The sequence below is a fragment of the Peromyscus leucopus genome, chromosome 23, assembly GCF_004664715.2.
Source record: "Peromyscus leucopus breed LL Stock chromosome 23, UCI_PerLeu_2.1, whole genome shotgun sequence".
Classification (NCBI taxonomy): Eukaryota; Metazoa; Chordata; class Mammalia; order Rodentia; family Cricetidae; genus Peromyscus; species Peromyscus leucopus.
Window position 1 is genome coordinate 32548157 of NC_051082.1, and position 21292 is coordinate 32569448.

At 45.7% G+C, this 21292-nt stretch overlaps 1 protein-coding gene across 1 annotated transcript in view; it reads right to left on the reverse strand.

Annotated features, from left to right (window-relative positions):
- Window positions 1-1147: 1147 nt before the first annotated feature.
- The window catches only part of Ubl3 (ubiquitin like 3), a 50212-nt gene continuing 30067 nt past the window's right edge, over window positions 1148-21292 (reverse strand). Inside the window, exons 2-5 of the mRNA XM_028878056.2 lie at window positions 7421-7529; window positions 5595-5681; window positions 3038-3115; window positions 1148-2750 (exon numbers count right to left, since the gene is read on the reverse strand). Of these exons, the coding sequence (XP_028733889.1) occupies window positions 2698-2750; window positions 3038-3115; window positions 5595-5681; window positions 7421-7529 (327 nt within the window). The 3' untranslated portion in view covers window positions 1148-2697. The remainder of the gene's footprint in view (window positions 2751-3037; window positions 3116-5594; window positions 5682-7420; window positions 7530-21292) is intronic.

Consider the following 21292-nt stretch of genomic DNA (forward strand, 5'->3'; position numbering starts at 1 on the left):
GGCACAGAAGCGTGGCAAAACAGCAGAGGACAGGCTAGGTCATGGTGAATTTTATTTGAGTGCCATAAAATAAGCTGAAAAAGGAAAAAGAAGAGGAGTCGAGAGATAAATAGGAAAAATATCCCAATCTTATGAATGGAAGTCATTCAAAAGAGGAGGCCTGTTCTTCAACAGGTAAAGAAAGCTTTAATTTCTTTTCACATTAAACACTGCTCACCACGCACTGGCAAGCAGAAAAGGCAGCAGCATTGGTCAAGACGACACCAGGGACCTGTCTGGCTGTGTGAAAACCTCTGCACGAACGAGGGCATCACATACAACTTCTCTTGAAGACAGCCAATGGGTCCAACCGGGAAGGCATGCTGAGGTTTAACATCAAAGACCTCACCGTAGGACACCGTAGGTGACAGATGACTGAGTCGGGCCCATGACTCGGGCTCTCTTTACAGGCTGGGTCACTGGGTCTATGCACCACACCCCTTAGGGAAGCTGTGGCTATTCTAGGCAGAGACCTCCGATCTCAGACTTGAGGGCGATCAACCCCACTGCAACCGTTGGTGGTCCATGGGATTTTGTTTTAAAGGGAGAGTCCAGCAGTTTCACATATACACTAAGTTTCTGGTGTTTTGGGTATAGAATTTTGCTTCTTTTTAATTTGGTACAAGTATGGTATTAGGTTTTGAGTGAGAGCATTCCCTCTCTGCTAATGAGCAAAGGCCAATACAGTATCTGTAACCGTCCCAGACACAATCACAATGAACTGAAAGCCTCTAACCTGGGAAGACAGGGAGTGACTAGAATCAAACTATTACAAAAGATTAACCTGCAGTCCGACTCCCACAAGAATAGAGTCACTATGATGGACTGCCCAGTTAACCACCTGCTGGATTCTTCTCTAGTCCATGCCTACACAGCACATGGATGTGTGACATCTTCTGAATGTCGCATTTTAGTGATGGCCAGACAGAACCCCAGCTGCCGCGCCTCCCACACTAACCAGGTAGATGGGGAAGACACCGGGACATTACCAAGCAGCCACCGAGTGATGAGTGAGCCAACTTTAAAAGACCCAGGGGAGCAGAAGATTAACTGTAAAATAGACAAAACAATGCTTAAACAATTATTGACCTTTAAATCACCAACAAAATGAATGCACTACAGTTTTTTTATTTAGTTTACAGAAGGAATCTATTAAGTACAGGCTGCAGAAAGAAAAGATTTAGTGCTATTTACATTCATTTTAAAACTCTGCTCTATACAAATTTAATTCTGATCAGTATGAACAATATTTTCGTAGATCTACTGCATATAAAGCCTCTTCATCAACGCATTAACAATGAATAAAGTAACCTGATTGCATTTAAACAAAGATGACCATTGAGACCATTGACATTGAATGTTGCTGAGAGCGAAGAACCCTCAGCAGATACAGAACCCAGAGCAGTCTGCAACTTCATCTTTAAAAAGGCTGCATAAAGTTATTGATATGGAATACTGTCTATATGCTACACGCCAATCTATTTGTGTTCTAAAGTTAGATATTTTATGTCTTTTTATTAAATATAATCTACACATATTTGTAATTTCATCCAGGAAGATTTCTTCCCAGTGAAAAAAATATAAAATCTTTTTTTTTTACAGGTTTAGATGAAATTAGCTCATGCTTTAGTGCTGTGCAAATTGTTTATTTATAGCATATCAATCTTTAAATTACTGGTAAAAATAAGAGTGGTGCTACTAATCATGTATGCCTTAAAAACCAGCTTGTGATTTTAATACAATTGCAAGCACTGATTCCAAATGCAAACTACATAAAGTAACAAAATTAGTATCTGGAGACTTTTTAGAAGGATTCCTCTGTCCTAGTGAGTAAGCATAATGCAGGGCGTGGTTATGATGAGTGACAGTGGGTGGAAGTTTTCAATTTTCTGATATTCAAATACACAATCGGATCTGCTGCTGAGGCTTCCTACCGCTTGCTTCTGCACAGTGACGCCCCGAGCGACTGGCTCTCTACGTTAAGGCTAGGGTCGAACTGCTGCCTGCCCTCTGTGCTGTCTGGATGAGCTCCCTGCCAGGAGGAGTCAGGGCTGAGGCAGCAGAGGGTCCCTCTGCAGTGCTGTGAGCAGCAGACATGGCTTTTCCTTTGCTGCAGTGAGGACAGTCACGCCCAGTTTGATATCCTGTGAGGACAGCCGACCACGGTGGCTGACTTTGGTAGAATTCACCCAGCATTTTAGATCCCTTCCCATTTCCTCCGTGCGACTGGCCTGGTGGTGAACTTGAGTGGCGCTGAGTGTCCTCCAGTGTGGGCTGTCACAGGAGTGTTTCTGGGCACCACAGGCGCTGGCAGATTCTGCTGATGAGGAAAATAACGATGATCTTTTGTCTTTTTGTAGTGCAAACTGTACTTGGAACACTTGATTTCTGACTTCTGGGGATGAGTCTTCGTGGCAGCAAGGTGACTTCCCTTGGAGACCACTGTGCATTTCCGAGAGCTCAACACAGACAAGAGAGACAGGAATAAAGGACCAGGTGAGAGTCTTCTCGGTTCTTTTTACTTTCTAAGAAGAGATGACAGAGTTCCCGAGTAATTCAGCCCCATGGTGTGCAGGCATGGCTGTCCTGCAGGTGTGGGTGCTGTTGAAGTCCTCTGTCCCAGCAGCATCAACAGACTGCAGCACGTGCTGCGACGTGTCACAGGATCACGCAGCAGTTGCTCTCTCCAGTCTTCTCCCGATTCCTCTGACCTGGGGAAACAAAGGCAGCCTGGTTCAGCCACGCCGAGTCTTGGGTGGAGAGGCAAACGCAGAGGCATGGTCAGAAGAGCCTGAGTTTTGCTCAAAGCTTGCTTTACAAAAATGACAACCCTATAAATAAGGAATCTAACCTTGGCATGTTTCAAGAACCACCTGGTTCCTTGCTCTATAAGTTCAACTCACGTACTGCATTTCCTTTTCAGAAAATGTCTACATGGAGGCAGCCATGAATGCCCGTCTTGACGACTCAAATGAGGTGCCTGCCAGGGAAGGCTTACCTTGTGAGTTGGGCTCTGGCAGGGTCTCTCTGGCCACCAAATGCATCACTGTTGTTTTGCCAAAAGGAAGTTTTAATGCTGTGTGAAAAGGAAGAGACAATCTGTTACACACACATCCTTCTGTAAAATCACTAGGCAAGACTGAAAGCACTGAAAGCCTGCTGGGCTCTGAATGGCTTCAGGCTGTGGCTCCTCCACAAGGAGACATTCCCTCCTACAGGGAAGTGCACAGTTCCAGGGCTCTCCTAGCTGTGCCATCTGAGAGAAAGCACAGCTCTCTATAAAATGTGCCCTGCTTTTCCAGTCATGCTGTTGCGATCTCCTGACTGCTGGCTGTCGATGACATCACCAGGGCTCACAGCAGCAGGGACACCCCGAGGGCCGCCGCCGCTGCAGCAGCAGCAGCAGCAGCAGCAGCAGCAGCAGCAGCAGCAGCGCACTGGAAGCTGCCTTCTAGCAGGCGGGGCTGCCACTTCTCTTCTGCACCCAATCCAGCCAACAGCAGGGCATGGCTGCTGCCGGCAGCAGCAGGTGAAGGAGAAGCGGGAAACTGGAGTGCCTTCCTCCATGGAAGACTTTCCTACACACTCCGTCTGCCGCCCCATAGTGGCAGCGGAAGGCCACCCACCTGTCTGCATCCTCACTATTTTCCCTCCCCCAGCTCCAACACCACAAGGGCTCCACTTGTTCCCATCCTGGGCCATTCTTTTTTTTCTGAGCTGGTGAGGAAGAAGCCTGAACCCCAGGTAAAGCTGGAGAAAAGAACTGACTCCATGAAGTTTTCCTGTCCTACATACCTGTGCTCTGTCCCTCGTAGTAATAAAGTAAAAAAGTTAAAATACTGTTGTCAAATATCTTTATTCTATTAGAAACCCACAAGTGTCTCTGCCTTTGATCCGTAGCTGTAGGTCCTAAGGCTACTTCAGAGGTTCCTGAGCAAGCCCACCCACCCCTTCAGAACAGACATGCAAACACTGGAAACACCTGCTAATGCGTGTGCCATCTCCTTAACACAGAGACCAAAAAGAAAACCTGCAGTCTGGAAGGCGGAATGTGGGGTGGTAGCATGTGGATCAACCAGGCACCCAGGAGCACTGGACTGTGGGGCGGTAGTACCCAGTCTAACCGAGTCCCAGGTGGCACTGGCCAACCAAGGGCCATTGTACTCCACACCACCTGTCTGAATCATGAAAGCTGGAAGTCCTTTAATTTTCTTCTAAAAAGACTGACAGACACATGATTGTCATGTTGAGATGAGTCATTCTGCAGACAATTCTAAGGCAATTTTTAAAAAAATTTTTTAAAACCTCTGTAATTTAATGAGAATGAATGAAGCATCTTGACTTTAACACAAACCCTGTGTGTGGCCTTTAATCTGACACTGGGGCATCAAGGCTGGTGGGCACTGCTCAATAGACCAGTGTTCAGAGGGAGATGGAGACTCATTCATAGTCAAAAGAGCAAATCCAACCAAAAATTAGCTGGTTCTTTTTATTTTTTATTTTATTTTATTTTTTTCAAGACAGAGTTTCTTTGTGTAACAGCTGTGGCTATCCTGGATCTCGCTCTGTAGACCAGGCTGGCCTCAAACTCACAGAGATCCGCCTGCCTCTGCCTCCTGAGTGGGTGAGTCCTGGGAATACAGGCATGTGCCACCACTGCCTGGCTGTTTATTTATTAATTTTAATTCAAGATCTTGTTTGAACCATAGAAATTAAAAAAAAAAAAGATGGCTCCATCATTAATATATGCACAAAACATCCAGGAGGCTCACAGTCAGCTTCCACATTACCAGAGGCTTCATCTGATTAGGCAAAACTACAAACAGAGAAGCAAGCCAAATAAATTCTACCTCCAAATGGTAGTTACTTCTTGAAGACTAGAGTAGTTTTTAGACCAGATCTAACACTGCCACAGCCTAGGCTACATGTGAGTCTAGACTCTGAAGTAGCCCACTAATGTGACCTGTCAGTCACTGAGGTCACCAGCTCTAACCCTCAGCTCAAGTCTATTTACAGTGACCTCTGTTGTCCCACTAACAGAGCAACCTGAAGAGGGGTGAGCATCTGATCCTATTCAACGCTGGCGAGCGTGTAACAGTGCAGAGCAGAAGAAAGCTCAACATACACACGGTAACCGAATGATACACAGTCGGCCTGAGGAAGAACGGACTGCAGACCTCACCTTAGCTTTAGAGGACAAGGTGACTATGCTGGAGTGAGGATATGCTATGCGTCCACAGCAGCTATTTGCTTTATCTCCACACAATGAGCAACTTCGCAGTTCACGAGGAAACCTGCTGTGATAAGCGTGCCCTAGTCTGTGGGGGGTTTCACTTAGGAGCAAGCATCACATCTAGACAACATCATCCGGCAGCACAATGAAACCCACCCTTAACACAGTAGGGCTGGACACTGGGGTGGGGCTTATCTCACAGGGAGAGGGCACACCCCCAGCAGGGGACCTAGGAGTCTCAGTCTGCTTTTCAGTAAGCACAAAGGCACTGTCATTTAAAACAAACAAAGGCCTAGGACTGGCAGGAGAGGACGTCAATTACCTCCTAACGTGACGTTTCCGTGTAGAAATCTGCCTTGATAAATGAGGCGCAGGATGTTTGGGCTGCTCACCTGTTCTTCTTCCCAGTCTGAAAGAAACGGAACTGGTTAGGGCCCCCAAAACACAGCAGGGCTGTGCAGGTCACACACCAGAGGCCTCCAGGGTGTGACCAGAGCCTCCACCCCCAGGCACTGCAGCCCTGGCTCCTTCCACCCTCCTCAAAAGCAGCAGAGCTGCAAAGACTGCAGGCTGCCGTGAAACAGTGGGCTGGGGAAATCTAGTCTGTCATTTGAAGATCACTTCCGTTCTCAGTATTTAGCAGAGCACTATATGTCCCAGTGCTTGGACTTGTTGAGATGCACACTCCAGGGCAGTGACAAGTTCCGCAAAGACTTCCTTAGCTCAGTGTGTCAGTGCCGGGGTGCACTGTCCCGTCCTTCTCAGGCCCACTGACAAACTGCTACCAGCTGTGGTATGGGTGGCCCAGCAGCTACTGCGGCTGCCATCTGGAAACCTCAGCTCACAGACTGCTGTGCAGGCAGGCTGTGCTCCCACTGCAGCGGCAACCCTCAGCTTGCTGCTGCAAGAACGGAGCTCTGCATTCAGTTAAGATTTGAGAATTCCTGTTCACCTTTCTCAACATCCTAGGTTCTGCTTCCAGGAGGAGACAATGGACAACAAACCAACAGTCTAGACTACTCTGAGAGCGAGGGATGGAAAAGAAGGCAGGCTAGTCTCTACCGTGGTTTGGTTTTGTTGGGTGTTCAGAACTTCACAATATCCCCTTGTCTCAGCAACTCCAGCACAGAGTCACTCTTCTCATTCCCAGGCCCCTGTGCCATGCCTGCCCCCACCCAGCAGGCCCCCTCTTCTCCTGGGAATTCTGACTGCACTGTCTCTTCCAGATAAGATCAAGTGAGCCACTCTGCTCCAGTATGAATGACTTGCATGCACTGCCTTTAAAACCACTGTTTACAGAGTATGTCTGGCCAAGCATTCCCTTGCTATACAGACAAGTGACAGTGACTTTAATCCATACAGAAAAGAGGTTAGAATTGATTTTGCTAAATGTACTATATAGAGCCGGCACGGTGGCACATGCTTGTAATCCCAGATACTGGAGAGATTAAGGCAGGAGGATTGCAAATTTGAGGGCAGCCTGGGCAATTTAGCAAGACTTTCTAAAACAGGGAGCAAGGGATACAGCTTAAGTAATAGAGTACTTGCCTAGCATGCACAAGGCCCTGGGTTCAATCCTTTATACTGGAAACAGTTAATGAGATGGGCAAAGCAGTATTACCAGATGGCACATGCCGTGGAAATCGTGAAGGGAAAACTAAGGACTAACTTAAAGCAAGGCAGAGTCTCACTAGATAGGGAGGCAGAGGGGTTGGGGGAGCTCCCACATAGACTCCCCCAAAGTGTTCACTGGGGAGTAGCTGAAAGCACCATGCAGAGACTTCACTCTCCTGGACCTTGTTCACGGAACTTATGCACCATGAAGTGCAGGTCAAGCCTGTTCCGGGCTTCATTTTCTATGGGTGGCCCCCACGCAGGGGGGCCACGGGGCCTGCTGCGTGGTAAGGCTGGTCTCTCTCCTTCAGTGTTTGGTCTGAAGGTCCGTTCCCATGGAGTGCATGCGCACCAGCAAACTCCCCGGCACCAAGGCAAACGTGGCCTCTGCATTGCTCGTCTGGTTGCTGCTTTGTGTGAGGAAGGCCCAATCTCGGGTAGTGAGCCCGGTAAGTCGGCCCAGGTCTCAGCACTTCCTCCAAGAGTGTGGAGCAGGTGGGGAGGAAGGACCAGGACCGAGCCGCCAGCACTCACCCATGGGCCAGTTGTCATAGACATGCTTGGCGATGTCGGAGGCGGAGTCATTCGGGGAGAAGAGGAACTCCTTCGTCTTCCCACTCACCAAGATGAGGCGCAAGTTAATCTGAAAGCAGACAGAGATGCTCTCAGCAGATGTCTCAACCGGAAAGCACAACGACTTGACAGGTTTTCACTTACGCCACCTTCTGAGCGCCGGTGCCGTCGGTGTTTTCATTTCAAATCCGCATTATTATTGAGTCATCAGACAGAGTAAGAGTTCCATTATGGCATTTTCCACACACATGTCACATTGTTTTCTTATTCAGCCTCCTGCTGAAATGCCCCTGCCCTGCCCCGGCTGCCTTTCCCTGAAACTCTAGCTGGTCTCCTTCCTCTCCAATAGTCCCGCCCCTTCTACTTCACGTCACAGTACTGACTTCAGTTCTTCCAAAGCAGTTTTTACAATGGGAATTGGTATATAACTTTTATTTCCTGTCATTTACAGCGAGCGTGCTGCAGATACGTTTCTAAGTAAAAGAAAACCCAAGTCGCGGGGCCGGCGGAGACGGACGGCTTGGGAATAAGTGTTTGCTGTGAAAGCATAAGGCCCAGGTTCAGATCCCGGGCTGCCGGCCGGCCGGCCAGTCCGACCGATGATGAGTCAGAGCTCGGTGAGAAGACGGTCTCAGAAAAAAATAAGGTGGCTAGAGGAAGACCTCTGACACCGACCTTTGGCCTCGGCATGCACACAGGCGCATGTACACCGATACACTTGTACACACACAGAAAACCAAAGTCATTATGCTTCTGAATCTATCACAAGGTCGGCAACTAAACTGCAGATTGTGACTGCTATTACAGAATTGGCTTTAATTCAAAACTTATTAAAAACGACAGCCCTGTGGGGCCTGTTGCTAAACACGAGAGCAAACAAGAAGAATCCAGCAACTTTGTCCTACACCTCTTGGGTTTTGCATTGCAAGTCAATATGTATTCCAACTAAGCAACTATTCCGAAAAGTCCACTTTAAAATTTTTATCTTCCATAATTCACTTTTTTTTATCACTGTTGTTAAATTCACTGTATCTACTCATTTCCCTATAAGCCACAGATATAGGTATGGTTTCCGACATCTTCAGGTCTGTATTTTAAAGACTTTAGCGGGGCTGGAGACAGTTCAGCAGTTAGGAGCACATATTACTCTTGCAGAGGACCCAGGTTTGGACCCTGATACACATGCCAGATGACTCAAAATTGCCTGTAACTTTAGCTCCTGAGGTTCCGATGCCTTCTTCTGGACACACACACTTTTTCTTTTTGTAAAAAGACCTTACTAAAAAGTTGGGTCTGGTCCCAGCTGAGTATTAGACAATCTAGCCTAGCTTCTTTCTATATGGCCAGAGAATGTCACTGTACCGTGGCAAATTGTGACAAGGCCCAGGTCACCTTCTCCCCTCTTCAGTTACTAATATGTACTTTTGAAAAACTAAAGCAACAAGAAGCCCTAGTCTAGAGCCCAGTGCCAATATCAGCACTACCACAGTACTGCACTACGCTGCTTTCCCTTTTCAGTCAGCCATGGCAACACCACCCTGCTCCCTCACCATGAAGAAAATACGCTGAGAATTGATATTCACCAGCAATGGGAATCAATTGGATTCTTATCAGACAGAATGGACGTGGGTGCTGAATTAGAACCTGTACTCCAACTGTGTGGATAACTCAGCAGAAGAGAAAAAGGAACTCTATATTCCAGGTGAAAAGCTTTTACTATCTCTGTAAGAATTTAGAGCTACTTTTAAAATGAAATTACACTAAAAAAAATCCTAATATAGGGAGAGAAGTGAGTCACACTATTTTTTTTTTTTTAAAGATTTACTTATTTATTAGGTATACAGAAGAGGGCACCAGATCTCATTATAGAGGGCTGTGAGCCACCATGTGGTTGCTGGGAATTGAACTCAGGACCTCTGGAAGAGCAGTCAGTGCTCTTAACCTCTAAGCCATCTCTCCAGCCCGAGTCACACTATTGTAAAGAAGCTCATGCTGAATACCCCCCATTCCTAATCCTAACCCTTTCTGAATGCATTCCGGACTGGGGATTCTCAGCTTAGGGATGTTCAACAAGTCAAATCTAAGTAATGCTTCAAAACCTGAAATACCTCTGGCCCCAACCATTCAAATCAGGGTCCTCTTAACCCATGTCGTGCAGAAACGTTCTCACCAGAGCAAGCTCAGGTAGCCGTCTACAAGACTTAAACAGAAAATCCCCAGCATTTCCCTAAGAAGACATTCTTCTTGAGACTGGAAAAGTAAAAAGCTGTCATTGGCCCCCACCTGCCCCCCACACTCTGGGGGGTGTTAAAATATAAGAGGGGACACATGGGAAATCTGTGTCGTCCTCTTAATTTTGCTGGGAACTCAAACTGTTCTTCAGTTTTGTTTTGTTTTGTTTTTTAAAGAAGGAGCTATGCTTCTGAATATAGAAATGTACACCAAGTTACAAGATGTCCTGGTGTCCTCTGAAGACTCTTCACAGAGCCTCAATTAACTATTCTGGCCGAAGGAACCACAACACACACATGCACACCCTACTCTACCAATACATGCTAAGTCCTCAGCTCTTCCCATTTAAAACCTGCACCATCGTTAACCAATCAGCTGACAGACAAAAAAATCAACTGTCTGTTATCGAGTCCCAGCACTAGAAACTTCTGCTCTTTACATGTGTTTGGTAACGTCTTAAAAGAACTACTTTTCTTTGATATTTATGGGTGGATACACATTTTCGGTCCCACAGCCCTACTAACCCCTCTGTACCCATCCAGGCTGTCATCGTAGCCTTGGTGTCCTGCCTGGCTCCAGAGATCACCTGACACTGGAGAAGTCTGAAGGTGGCCCGGACTACAGAAGTATGGTTTTTCAGTCTTCCAAACCCTCGCATGAGAGGCAAGAGAGTATGACAACTCCAAGGCCAGGGATTTTCGGGTCTCACAGTGAAAAGCAGCTGAACTGATGGAGGCTGCTTCCAGGAGGTGAGAACAAAAGTGGAACAGCAAATGTGAGCACTGAGTTACAGAAAGTAACTCCCTGCCCCAAGTACCTGCTGGGCACATGCTAGACATCGAGCCAGCTGGTCGGCCAATACCTGGGCTTCGGTGTTAAGAACCCACGTGGGAAGGCATGAAGCCATGCCTCACTTACTGGTACCCCACTGGACTGTGCAGCAGGGAGCACAGGGGTGAACAATGGCTTCTGGGTAGCAGTATGAATGCACGGGTAGCCCTCAGAGCTCGCAACATGCCACAGTTAGTCTACACACTGTCACCGAGTGAGTCTTTTACAAAGTAAAGCCACTTCTATGCTACCATCCACGGACTCGACCTAGCTTCTAAATGCAGACAGAGGGGGTGATTAATATAGCCAACTTGGTCCGACACCAGAAGTGTAACTTGCCTCGGACACAGCCCGGATGGTCTGGGGTTGTTGACAGCAATGGAGGAAAAGACTGAATTCTAACCAGTCAGATGAGCACAGCACACAGGCTGGCTGTTAGCCATTCCTGCACTGGAGTGAGAGTCCACTCAGAAACAACCACCCCCTTGGGAGGTAGGAGGGTCCTTTACCCAGCAATGAGTAGAAACTCCTCTCTAAAGCTTGTGCACTTGTTGAAGAAGAAAATGGTTCATCAGGACAAAACGACTTGGGGTGAATGGAGCAGAATGTACCGAGATTCCTAAGGGGTGGCGTTCAGAGTCCCCAGACCAACTACATGCTGAATGACTTCCGGGCAAACGACTGTTTATGGCCTACAGTCACTCACTGCAATGGATCAAGAGGCCCCAGGCTTTCAAACCACCACCCCTCTTTCTGAAAAAAGAATTGAAAACAAAAAACTGGGAGACACCACATTTAGACAGAAAGATTAGGGGAGTCAAAAAATGGAAGACAGACTGGACTAGAGAGAGGACTGTTAATAAAATGAGATTATTATGGAGGTGGACAACAGCCCCCTTTAAGAGGAAGCATGGCTCTTGTCTACCAAGAGACTAGCATGCTGAACAGAAAAGAATTCACACTTCCTGCTTGAAAGCCTGAAGGGGCGAGCAGCAAGGCCTGGGCTGTGACCCGCGTTTCTCTTGGGGAACGAGATCAGCAGAAACACCGCTGCCTCCGTGCTGTGTGTCTCCAGGTCCCATGTGTCCTACCCCGCCACCACGCTTTGCTAAATGGCCATGGCCGAGTGGTGAGTGGAAAAGGCCCGAGATGACCTCTTAGCAAGTCACTTTAAGAGGCACTCACTACAGCTCAGCGGAATTTCGCTGAGTGATGGAAGCCACCCCAAAGGGTCTACACTTACATCACTCTTAAACTTACAGGACTGGAGGTGGAGAGCAGGCCAGCCTTGGGCAAGTGTGAGGGAAAGAGAGCTGTATCTATGGAAGTGGGGCAAGGGGAGCCATGGATCCAACTGCTCTGTGTCATGATGTGGTAGTGTCCCGGAAATGACATGTGACAGAACTAAGTACACACACCATGATGTAAGCAAGTCTGCACAGCCTGTGGATCTTACCAACGTCTAACTCCAGTTGTGATGTTATAGTTATATAAGACGTTATCATCAGGGAGACCCGGGACTTGTTATTTCTCACAAGTGCATGTGGAGTTTTGGCTCTTCTTTAGCTAGGCATGGTGGTGGTGCCTACAGCTGGTCCTGCCTGTCCTTGGGAAGGGGAGGCAGGCGAGTGGAGTGGAGCCCAGCCTGGGTGATAGGGCAAGAGAACTCAAACAACAAATAATGCAAGTGCCCGACTTCCTAAACACGTACATGGGATTTAACATGCATCTCTTTTAATTACTTTTCCTATTTCCCCTTGAAGATGACAATGTTTTTAAAGTATACATTATATTTCAATAACTACTTAATTTTGTACTTAAAAAAGGTACAAGCCTCTATCAGTGACTTGTACTAAGACAATATAGGAAATTAAAAATAGATATGTGGCTTTCCTTTTTTTAGAACCGAGGGTTAATAAATGCCAGATTTTGAATTTTGTTAATGCTTTTATAAAAACAACAAAGAATGAGGGAGAATATAAGACTGATTTAAAATAAAAATTATCCAAACACTTTTATAGCACTAAAATATGAGAACCATGTATTTAACAAACTCATTTTCCATCCACTCAAACATCTGAAACTCACGGCTTTGTGTTTGCATCATGAAAAATTCAGTATGAAAATAGGACTTCCTAATCTTCATTAAAAGACTTTTGAAAATTATATGTACATAAGTGTCTGTGTGAGTATGTGCACATGATGCTGGTACTCACGGAGGCCAGACACATCAGATGTCCTGGAGTTGGAGTTGGAGCGGCTGTGACTCCCCTGATGTGTGCTAGGGACCTAACAGAGGTTCTCCTCAAGAGTAGTACAGGTGCTTACACACCGAGCCAGCTCTCCAGCCCGATGTCATAGTCTTGACGACAAGAAACACACAAACAAGTCAACAGTGGCAAGGAGGGCTGTCTAGGATATAAAATTAGAAATGCTCAATAAGGATTTGTTGAGTGAGTTTTAATAAAAACCAGAGGAAGCATTCATGGGCTGAGTTCACAACAGGGCACAGCACAGTGAATGTAAAGTAAAAGCCTACAGTGTACACCTTACTGAGACACTTCCCATAGTGTTTAACCACCCCATCTTGCCCACTCTAAGGCAGAGAGAGACCGCAGCCCCAGCTCAGAGGTGTGGGAGTGGCTGGAAGCAGTGCTTCCCAGTGCTCGTCCCCCATGGCCCTGCTTTTTAGTCTCCAGAGCATTCTGCCTGTTCAAAGCCCAGGCATCTTCACTCAGTCCTCCAAACTGCCAAGGTCCTACTTCCTTCAAAGCCTCCTCCACACGGGCCGTCCTGTACCTGGACTGCTTGCCATTCCCCATCCCATGCACACCTACATCTCAGTGCACAGCTCTGCGGCCTCCATTGGCTACGGCCAACCCAGCCTCAAAACAATCACTACAGACAAAATACTAAAAGTACACTGTGGAAAACAATTTCGAGGAGGAACTGGAGAAGACAAGTAAGTGTTTCTATTTCCCACTGAAAAGGAACAGCAAAAACATCCGAGCAGTTTATTTACTCACGGCATCTATGAACACATTTAAGCTACACAAAATATACCCGCGTTCCTGCCTATGATCTCACTCGCCCTCAGTAAACTAAGGCCTGGAGTGATGACTAACCACACTGAACCACACTGAAACCTGATAACTGGATCTTCTCTACACTCTGTTAGCACCTTATGTGATACAGATTCTAATCATACATTGCATATTAAACCCTGTACGTGGGACACTCACTCAGTGAGGTGCCCTGTTTCATGGTCTAGAAACATCTGCCTACACTAAGTGGAGATAAAAGATCAGAAAGGTCTCCAACTAAAGTTCTTCTACAACAAGGGTTTTCAACCTGTGGATCATGAGGGTTCTCAACCACTGTATTAAAGGGTCGCAGCATCAGGAAAGTTAAGAACCACTGCTCTAGAACGTTTTACATTTTCCCACTTACTTGGAATGTGTATTTCCAGAACCATGTTCCAAACAGTATTTTATATTTCCTGAATTGTTCAACTATTTATTGATTTAAAAAAATTCCAGGCCAGGCAGAGGTAGCACATGCCTTAAATCCCAGCACTCGAGAGGCAGAGCTAGGTGGATCTCTGTGAGTTCGAGGCCAGCCTGGTCTACAGAGTGAGATCCAGGACAGGCACCAAAACTACACAGAGAAACCTTGTCTCGAAAAACAAAAAACAAACAACAACAACAACAAAGAAAATCCAATTCCAATCACAACACAAGAAGCTAGGAAGCTGTGAAGATGAATGGATGCTAACAGTGGCTAGCTTACTTGCTTCCATATGCAGATTTTTATCACCAGAATAAAGAGCACAGGGTTTTTATAAGTTCAGTTTAGAATCAATATATGCAGTACAAAATATACAAAGTATCAAATGTGTCACATAGTAAGGTAATTAACATCATAAATTACTGAACACTGTAATAACCATAATCAGCCTAGCAAGTCACTAAACACTACTACAAAATACTCTTCTTTTAAGTACTTTATAATGTACATTTATTTTGAAATAAGTTTGGGGAATTTTGGTAAAATTAAAATTCTATGAGAAGATCTACAGTGCATAGGCTTGGGTATTCGTGTGTGTGTGTGTGTGTGTGTGTGTGTGTGTGAGAGAGAGAGAGAGAGAGAGAGAGAGAGAGAGAGAGAGAGTCAGAGACAGACAGAGACAGAGAGAGAGAGAGAATGCACGTATGAACTAGTAGTGTAAGAGCATGTTGATAGTCAGAGGACAATCAGGTTATTCCTCAGGTGCCATCTGCTGGTGGGATATTTGTACACTGTGTGAAGATACATTGCTGTGATTGGTTTAACAAAAAGCTGAATGGCCAATAGCTAGGCAGGAGGTATAGGTAGGACTTCCCAGCAGAGAGAGGAAGTAGGAGATAATTGAGGCACGCAGGGAGACACCAGGAGATGCAGAGCAAGCAGAATGTACAGGAAGAGAGGTAATAGCCATAAGCCATGTGGCAGAATGTAGATTAATATAAATGGGTTAATTTAAGTTACATGAATTAGTTAGAAACAAGCCAAGCTATAGGCTGAGTTTTCATAATTAATAAGAAGTCTCGGTGTCATTATTTGGGAGCTGGCTGGGCAGAGAAAGACTCAATACAATACAATCTGCCTCCTTTTTGAGGTCAGGTCTCATTGGCCTGGCACTCACTGGGTAGGCTGGCCTGCGTGGCCAGTCAGTGAGCCTGCCTGTCTATAGCTCCTCAGTGCTGGGAGTGTGTCAACAGCCTAACTTCTTATGCCTCCTCTGACAAGTATTTTACTATCTCTTCCTACCCTCAATGATTAGCAATTATTGCAAATTAACATTGAAAACATAAAATTTAGAAGTTCCAAATACTATAAACTCATATGTTTCTGAAACCAAGTTCTGGTTCTGCAGTGTGATAGCCTGCACACAGGATACCAACTAGCTGCTTCAAACTGATTTTAGTATACAAGGCTCTTAAATACACTGTCAACTGAGTAACAGATGTGAGCAATACTAAAGTACCTGCTCTGGGAGGGGCATACAGGTGTGTGTGTGTGTGTGTGTGTGTGTGTGTGTGTGTGTGTGTGTGTGAAGTCTTGGTTCTAAACAGGATTCTTACATCCCTCAGCTCACTAGAAGAAGGGCTGTTCATTCAGGACAACTGTCCCTAAAGGGATTAAGTACAGGCAGGAGAAAGGGAGTTGGCAGAAGCACAGTAGCAGAGAGGCCCCGGGGACGAGAGTGGCTTTCTCCCCTGTCACACAGTCATGTACTTCAGAAAGGGGACAGCTCTCTTCCTCCTGCCTGCCTCCTCCTAGGAGAAACACAGCAGTCCAGTTTGTGCCTAAGTCACAGTAAGGAAACCAAGCACTGTCGACCGGCAGAGGCGTTCCTTCTGGGTCCCCAACGGCTCTAGCGGGCTGTCTTTCAACACCTCTAAGTTGTACTTTCTCCAGTCACCTACCCACACAGCTAAATCCTGGCCTGGCACGGGATAGAGCTTTTAGGTGCCACACTTAAAGTTGTCTTGGCTTTGCTCCGTTATTGGGGTCTTCTACACTATTCCCTTTGGGGAGTCTGCCCTTCTATGGCTGTCTCTTCCTACTTACTTGTGTATCATCACCAAGCTCGCCGTACTGCCCTAGATCCTGGGACCTCAGGTCTTTAACATGGACTTTCGGAACTGATTCCTCAAGTTCCGACAGGAAGGACAGAACTGCGGTCCTGAGAGGCCAGCCGTCAACAGAAACGCATCCTAAAGCTCCCAGGTTTCTCCTAGATGACTGTGTGCTCCTCCACTAAGGCCAGGCCCCTCCACCACTCCCGAGGCCTTCCTCAATACCTGACCCCAGTCTTCTTCAGGCACACAAAGGGCTTGCTTTTCTCTCTCTTAGGATAGAAAACAAGTTCTGAGGCATTATCTGCAACCTAAAAACTAGTCTTGCATTTCTCTGAACCATGGGACTTCAGAGGAATAGATTCTAAGAGAGAAAAAGGATTATTTACTGTAAAAGAGGTTTGGAAATGTGATCCCTTAAACATCACTACCATGTTTTAAATATTAATAAATGGTTAAATTGTGACATTCTGTCTTATGCATATTTATCACAATTTACAAGTTAATTATAAACTATAGTATCAAGTCTGAACCATTTCCTCATATTTTCCTAACAGTGCACGGGAAAGATAAGCTACTTATTTGGAATAGTCACCCACAATGCAACAATTAGTTCAAAGACAATCACGTGTGATGGCAGACCCACCAGCACAGCAAATTCCTCATGACCACACCCCTGTAAACATGTCACTGTGCTGTGAGGAACACACAAGTGTAGCACATACAATTATGTGCAGCGTATAATGCTGGATAATGACCTTCAACTACTATGTACTGGCTTGTGTGTTTAATAAACTGTACCTTGTATCACTATTTCTGACAGTCCTACTTCTAAAAAGAACATTCTGCAGTTGTGGCTACGGCTCAGAGGTAGAGCACTTGTCTGTTAAGTGGGCCTCAGCTTAATCCCAGGCACACACACACACTCCCCACTGAGAGCAGAGCTGCCTTAAATCCCTAAAGTACCTCAATTTAGACAATTAAGTTATAAGATGATCCTACATAGATGATATCAGTTACTGCAGCAAGATATACTCTGCCTACATTTACTTTCCAATCAACTGATCCATAAGGGGTCATCAAATAGCAAGATTTAGTCAAAAAACATCATAGTCAAAGGCACCTCATCCAAAATCTTTCTGTAGCCATGTTGTATGATATATGTCATAATTATACTTAGTGCTACCAGATATTAGTTTTTAAGTTTGTGTGTTGGTAGTTTTATGTCAACTTGACACAAGCTAGTCACTGGTGAGGAGAAAATTCCTCCATAAGAATAGCTGTAGGCAAATCTATAGGGCATTTTCTTAATTAGTAACTCATAGGTGAGGGCCCAGCACATTGTAGGTGGTTCCATCCCTGGGCTGCTGGTCTTGGGTTCTATAAGAAGGTGGGCTGAGCAAGCCATGAGGAGCAGTAAAGAGCACCCCTCCATGGTCTTTGCATCTGCTCCTGCCTCTAGGTTCCTGCCCAGGTTGAGTTCCTGCCCTGCTTCTTTCAATGATGAACGAGAAGTATAAGACAAATACACCCTTTACTCCCCAGGCTGCTTTGGTCATGGTGTTTCATCACAGCAATAATGACCCTGACTAAGACAGAATAATTTTTCAAAACCGTGTTCAGAGCACACTGGTGAATTTTGAACCCTTTGGTACTCTACAGAACAGACCAGGCTGACAGACCAACAGTGGACAGAATCTGCGAGTTAGAGAAAAGGGAACAGGAGAAAACGGGGTGGAGTAAGTGAAGGCTCCAAGCTCTGGTGTTACAGTGTAGGAGGGAGCCAGAAGAATTTCACAGAAACGAGTACCAGAAAAGGCTTAGTATCTAGAAAAGTATACATTTAGGTTTTTTTGTTTTGTTTTTTTACTGTATCAGTTTTGAAAACTCAATCTTAAAAACTTAATTCTGGTAGCACCAAATATAATTATCACATATACCACGGATTTTGGAGATGAGGTACCTTTGACCATATTGTTTCTTGAGTGAATCTTGCTATTAGATAAAAATAGGGAAAATAATGCACTTAAAAATAATCCATACAATCATTGCCTTAAAAGAGAAGGCTTAAAAAAAAGAAAGAAAGAAAAGAAAAATAAGACAGGGTTTCTGTATGAGCCTGGCTGTCCTGGAAGTCACTCTGTAGATCAGGCTGGCCTGAACCTCAGAGATCACCTGCTTCTGCCTCCTGAGTGCTGGGATTAAAGGTGTGCGCCACCACAGTTTTTGACTGGAAGGATGAATCAATAACCAGACCAGGGTACGTCAGACTGCAGCTGGATTCAGTGTCAACAGTTCAGTGACAAACACCTTATGTATTAGCAGAAAGTAATCTACTAGAAATCACTAGGAAAATGTTTTCTTCTACTTTGCTGTTAAGCATAATAAGGTAAAAACAAATTCATTATTCCACATGCATTCCAGAATGCAAACTCTGATAAAGACCACAATGATAATAGAAGACAGTTGCTCCCAGAAGAAAAGAAAGTTTAAAAACCATCTAATTCTTTACATTATGTCTGTCAACTCCTGTTTATGAAGAAGATGTTCTGTCTGGCTAGGAAGAAAGCAATTGTTCCATGCTGCCTGCGCTCTGCAGTCCTATTCAGCTTGCACAGACAATTTGCAACAACCTGTGACTAGTGATACTGTCACTCAGTGGTGCCCCAGATAGCTATGACCTCATGGGCTCTTAATATTGAGGCTCTCATTTATTAATTAACGTCTCTGAAACATTCATGAATTCTGACTTTAATACAATGATGTTTGTTTATTATCATTAACTAAAATTTAAAACCCAAATATACTCAGGGTTGGCATAACAAATTATTTAGCAGGAGGGCTCCTAAGACACAAACACGAACAGAAACAACTGAATAATGGACGCATCTATGTCACTATGTAATAGTGAATACAATCTTTGGGAAAACACAGCCTAAGTCTGTGGGAGCTTCCTGAACAAAGAGTGCTGCCCAGCGTGAGCACCGGTGCTGGTGAGCGGAGGGACTGCGTCAGATGACCACTTCAAGATGCCCGATCCTAAGCCAAGCGTGCTACAGACAAATCCAGCAGCATTAAGAACATTCATGCCAAGGCAGAGCTGAATGGAGGCAGCAGATGGTTTCCCAGAGGGGAAATACACAGACCATAGGGAAGAGTCTATCAGAGTGCTGTTCCTACTTCTGTAAACGTCAGACTTTCTGAAAGGAAGGCTAAAGGGAAGGCATGAAGACAGTTCTCTCAGTGAAAAGGAACAGGGTCTCCGAAGACCACAGGGTGACGTGTCAATCACTTGTTGACAGACCCCTTGAATTGCAGACAACTGAGGCCAGTAATTCTAGTTGAACCATTCCCGTAAGAGCAGGACTGTGGGGCAGTGGCTTGCCCTCTGCCTAAGAGGGGCAAACAACAGCTCAGTTGGAAATCCCGCCCGCCTGCCCGCCCGCAAGAGCAGAAGGGTATGTATGCCCTGTGAAGACAGTGAGCCTCAGACTGGGGGGCCTCCTCCACTTGCACCAGCTTCAGAATAATCCATCTCTCTGGAAACAGTGTCTAACCCTTTGTGGACCACGCTGCCATCTTCAAATCACACTTCTGCGAGAATAACTTGTTCCAAAGCATGTAACATCAGTATCTAGGATCACTTCTGCACATTTTGTGAGTGATGCTAAGTAGGAAAGGTGTTTGTTTCTAAAAAGAAATAGCTTTAACATTTTAGTTCAAAAGAAATGAGTAGTTCCCCAGCTCTAAGACAGCCAAGCAAGACAGAAGAGAAGAATTAGAGACAGAAGAATTAGAGACGCTTCAAATGGAGGTGCAGGGCAGAGCGGGCCCAGGAGAGGCAACACGGAAAACCAGCTCCGAGGCTGCCTCTGTGCAGGAGAAAAGCCACTTACAAGTCTCTCTCGATTCTGTTCCTTTACGTTAAGCCTGACTTACAAAAGAAAAGTTATAAACTCTAATACAGTCCTAGTTTTACAGTTAGCTCTAAGTTTTTATTCAAGTCTGTGTATGCTATCACTGATCAGTGTCTTTGATTAGCTAGTCACACCCCCATGAACAGGACCAACGTAAACCAAACTATTCAGAGAAAAACTGCCTCTGTATTGAACACTCAGGCACTTTTCCTTGTCGTTCCTCCCTAAACGATAGAGTACAGCAGTTATTCAAACACTTGGTCCAACTGGCTGTCACAAGCATCTACAGGGGATTCCAGTGCGTGGAGAATGTGCGAGGTTACGCACAAGTACACCATTTCATAGGACTCATCAGGTTTCAGGGTCCCACTGGGGGTCCTGAAACTTCCACTACTACACCAAAGGACAGTTGTAATTAGAGTTTGAATTACAATTATAAACTGAGATTCTATTTCCTTTTCAGATATTTTAATGATCTGACCACATCTCCCCAATTACCCTATGACTCTTTCCAATGTAATAACCTAAATTTAAGAGCACGGTAGATCTTAAACTCTAGTGAACACAGCATTGAAAACATACTGAAAAGTAAGATCAATAGCTGTACTGCCTAGTTTTGTACCAACTTGATGCAAACTATAGAGTCATCAGAGAGAAAGGAGCTTCAACTGAGGAAATGCCTCTCTCTACAAGTCTGGGCTGTCGGCAAGCCTGGAAGGCATTTTCTTAATCAGTGATGGATGGAGGAGGGCCCCGCCCATTGTGGGTGGTGCATCCCTGGGCTGCTGGTCCTGGGTTCTATCAGAAAGCAGGCTGAGCAGCCATGAGGAGCGCGCCAGTGAGCAGCACCCCTCCTCGGCCTCTCATCAGGTTCCTGACCTCGCTGCTTTTGATGGTGAACTGTTAGATGGAACTGTGAGTGAAATAAGTCCTTTGCTCCTCCCCTTGCTTTTGGTGATGTGTCACCACAGCAACAGTAACCCTACTGGAGACAGCAGTCCATTGCTGGTGTAACACTGGGAGTTCTCTGAGCAGTAAGCCCGAGGAGGGGCGCTGAGCCTGAGGAGAAGCCACTGCAAACACAGCGGGAGGCTGCAATCACAAAGAAGGGCAAACAAGAGTTGGCACCCGCGTGGAAACTCCCCTCAAACGCTGCTGGCTGGCATGGCGGCCACCCTGACAACCCGCAGTCACTGTGATTTAGCAGGCTAGTCTGTGTGCAGTCCACTCTC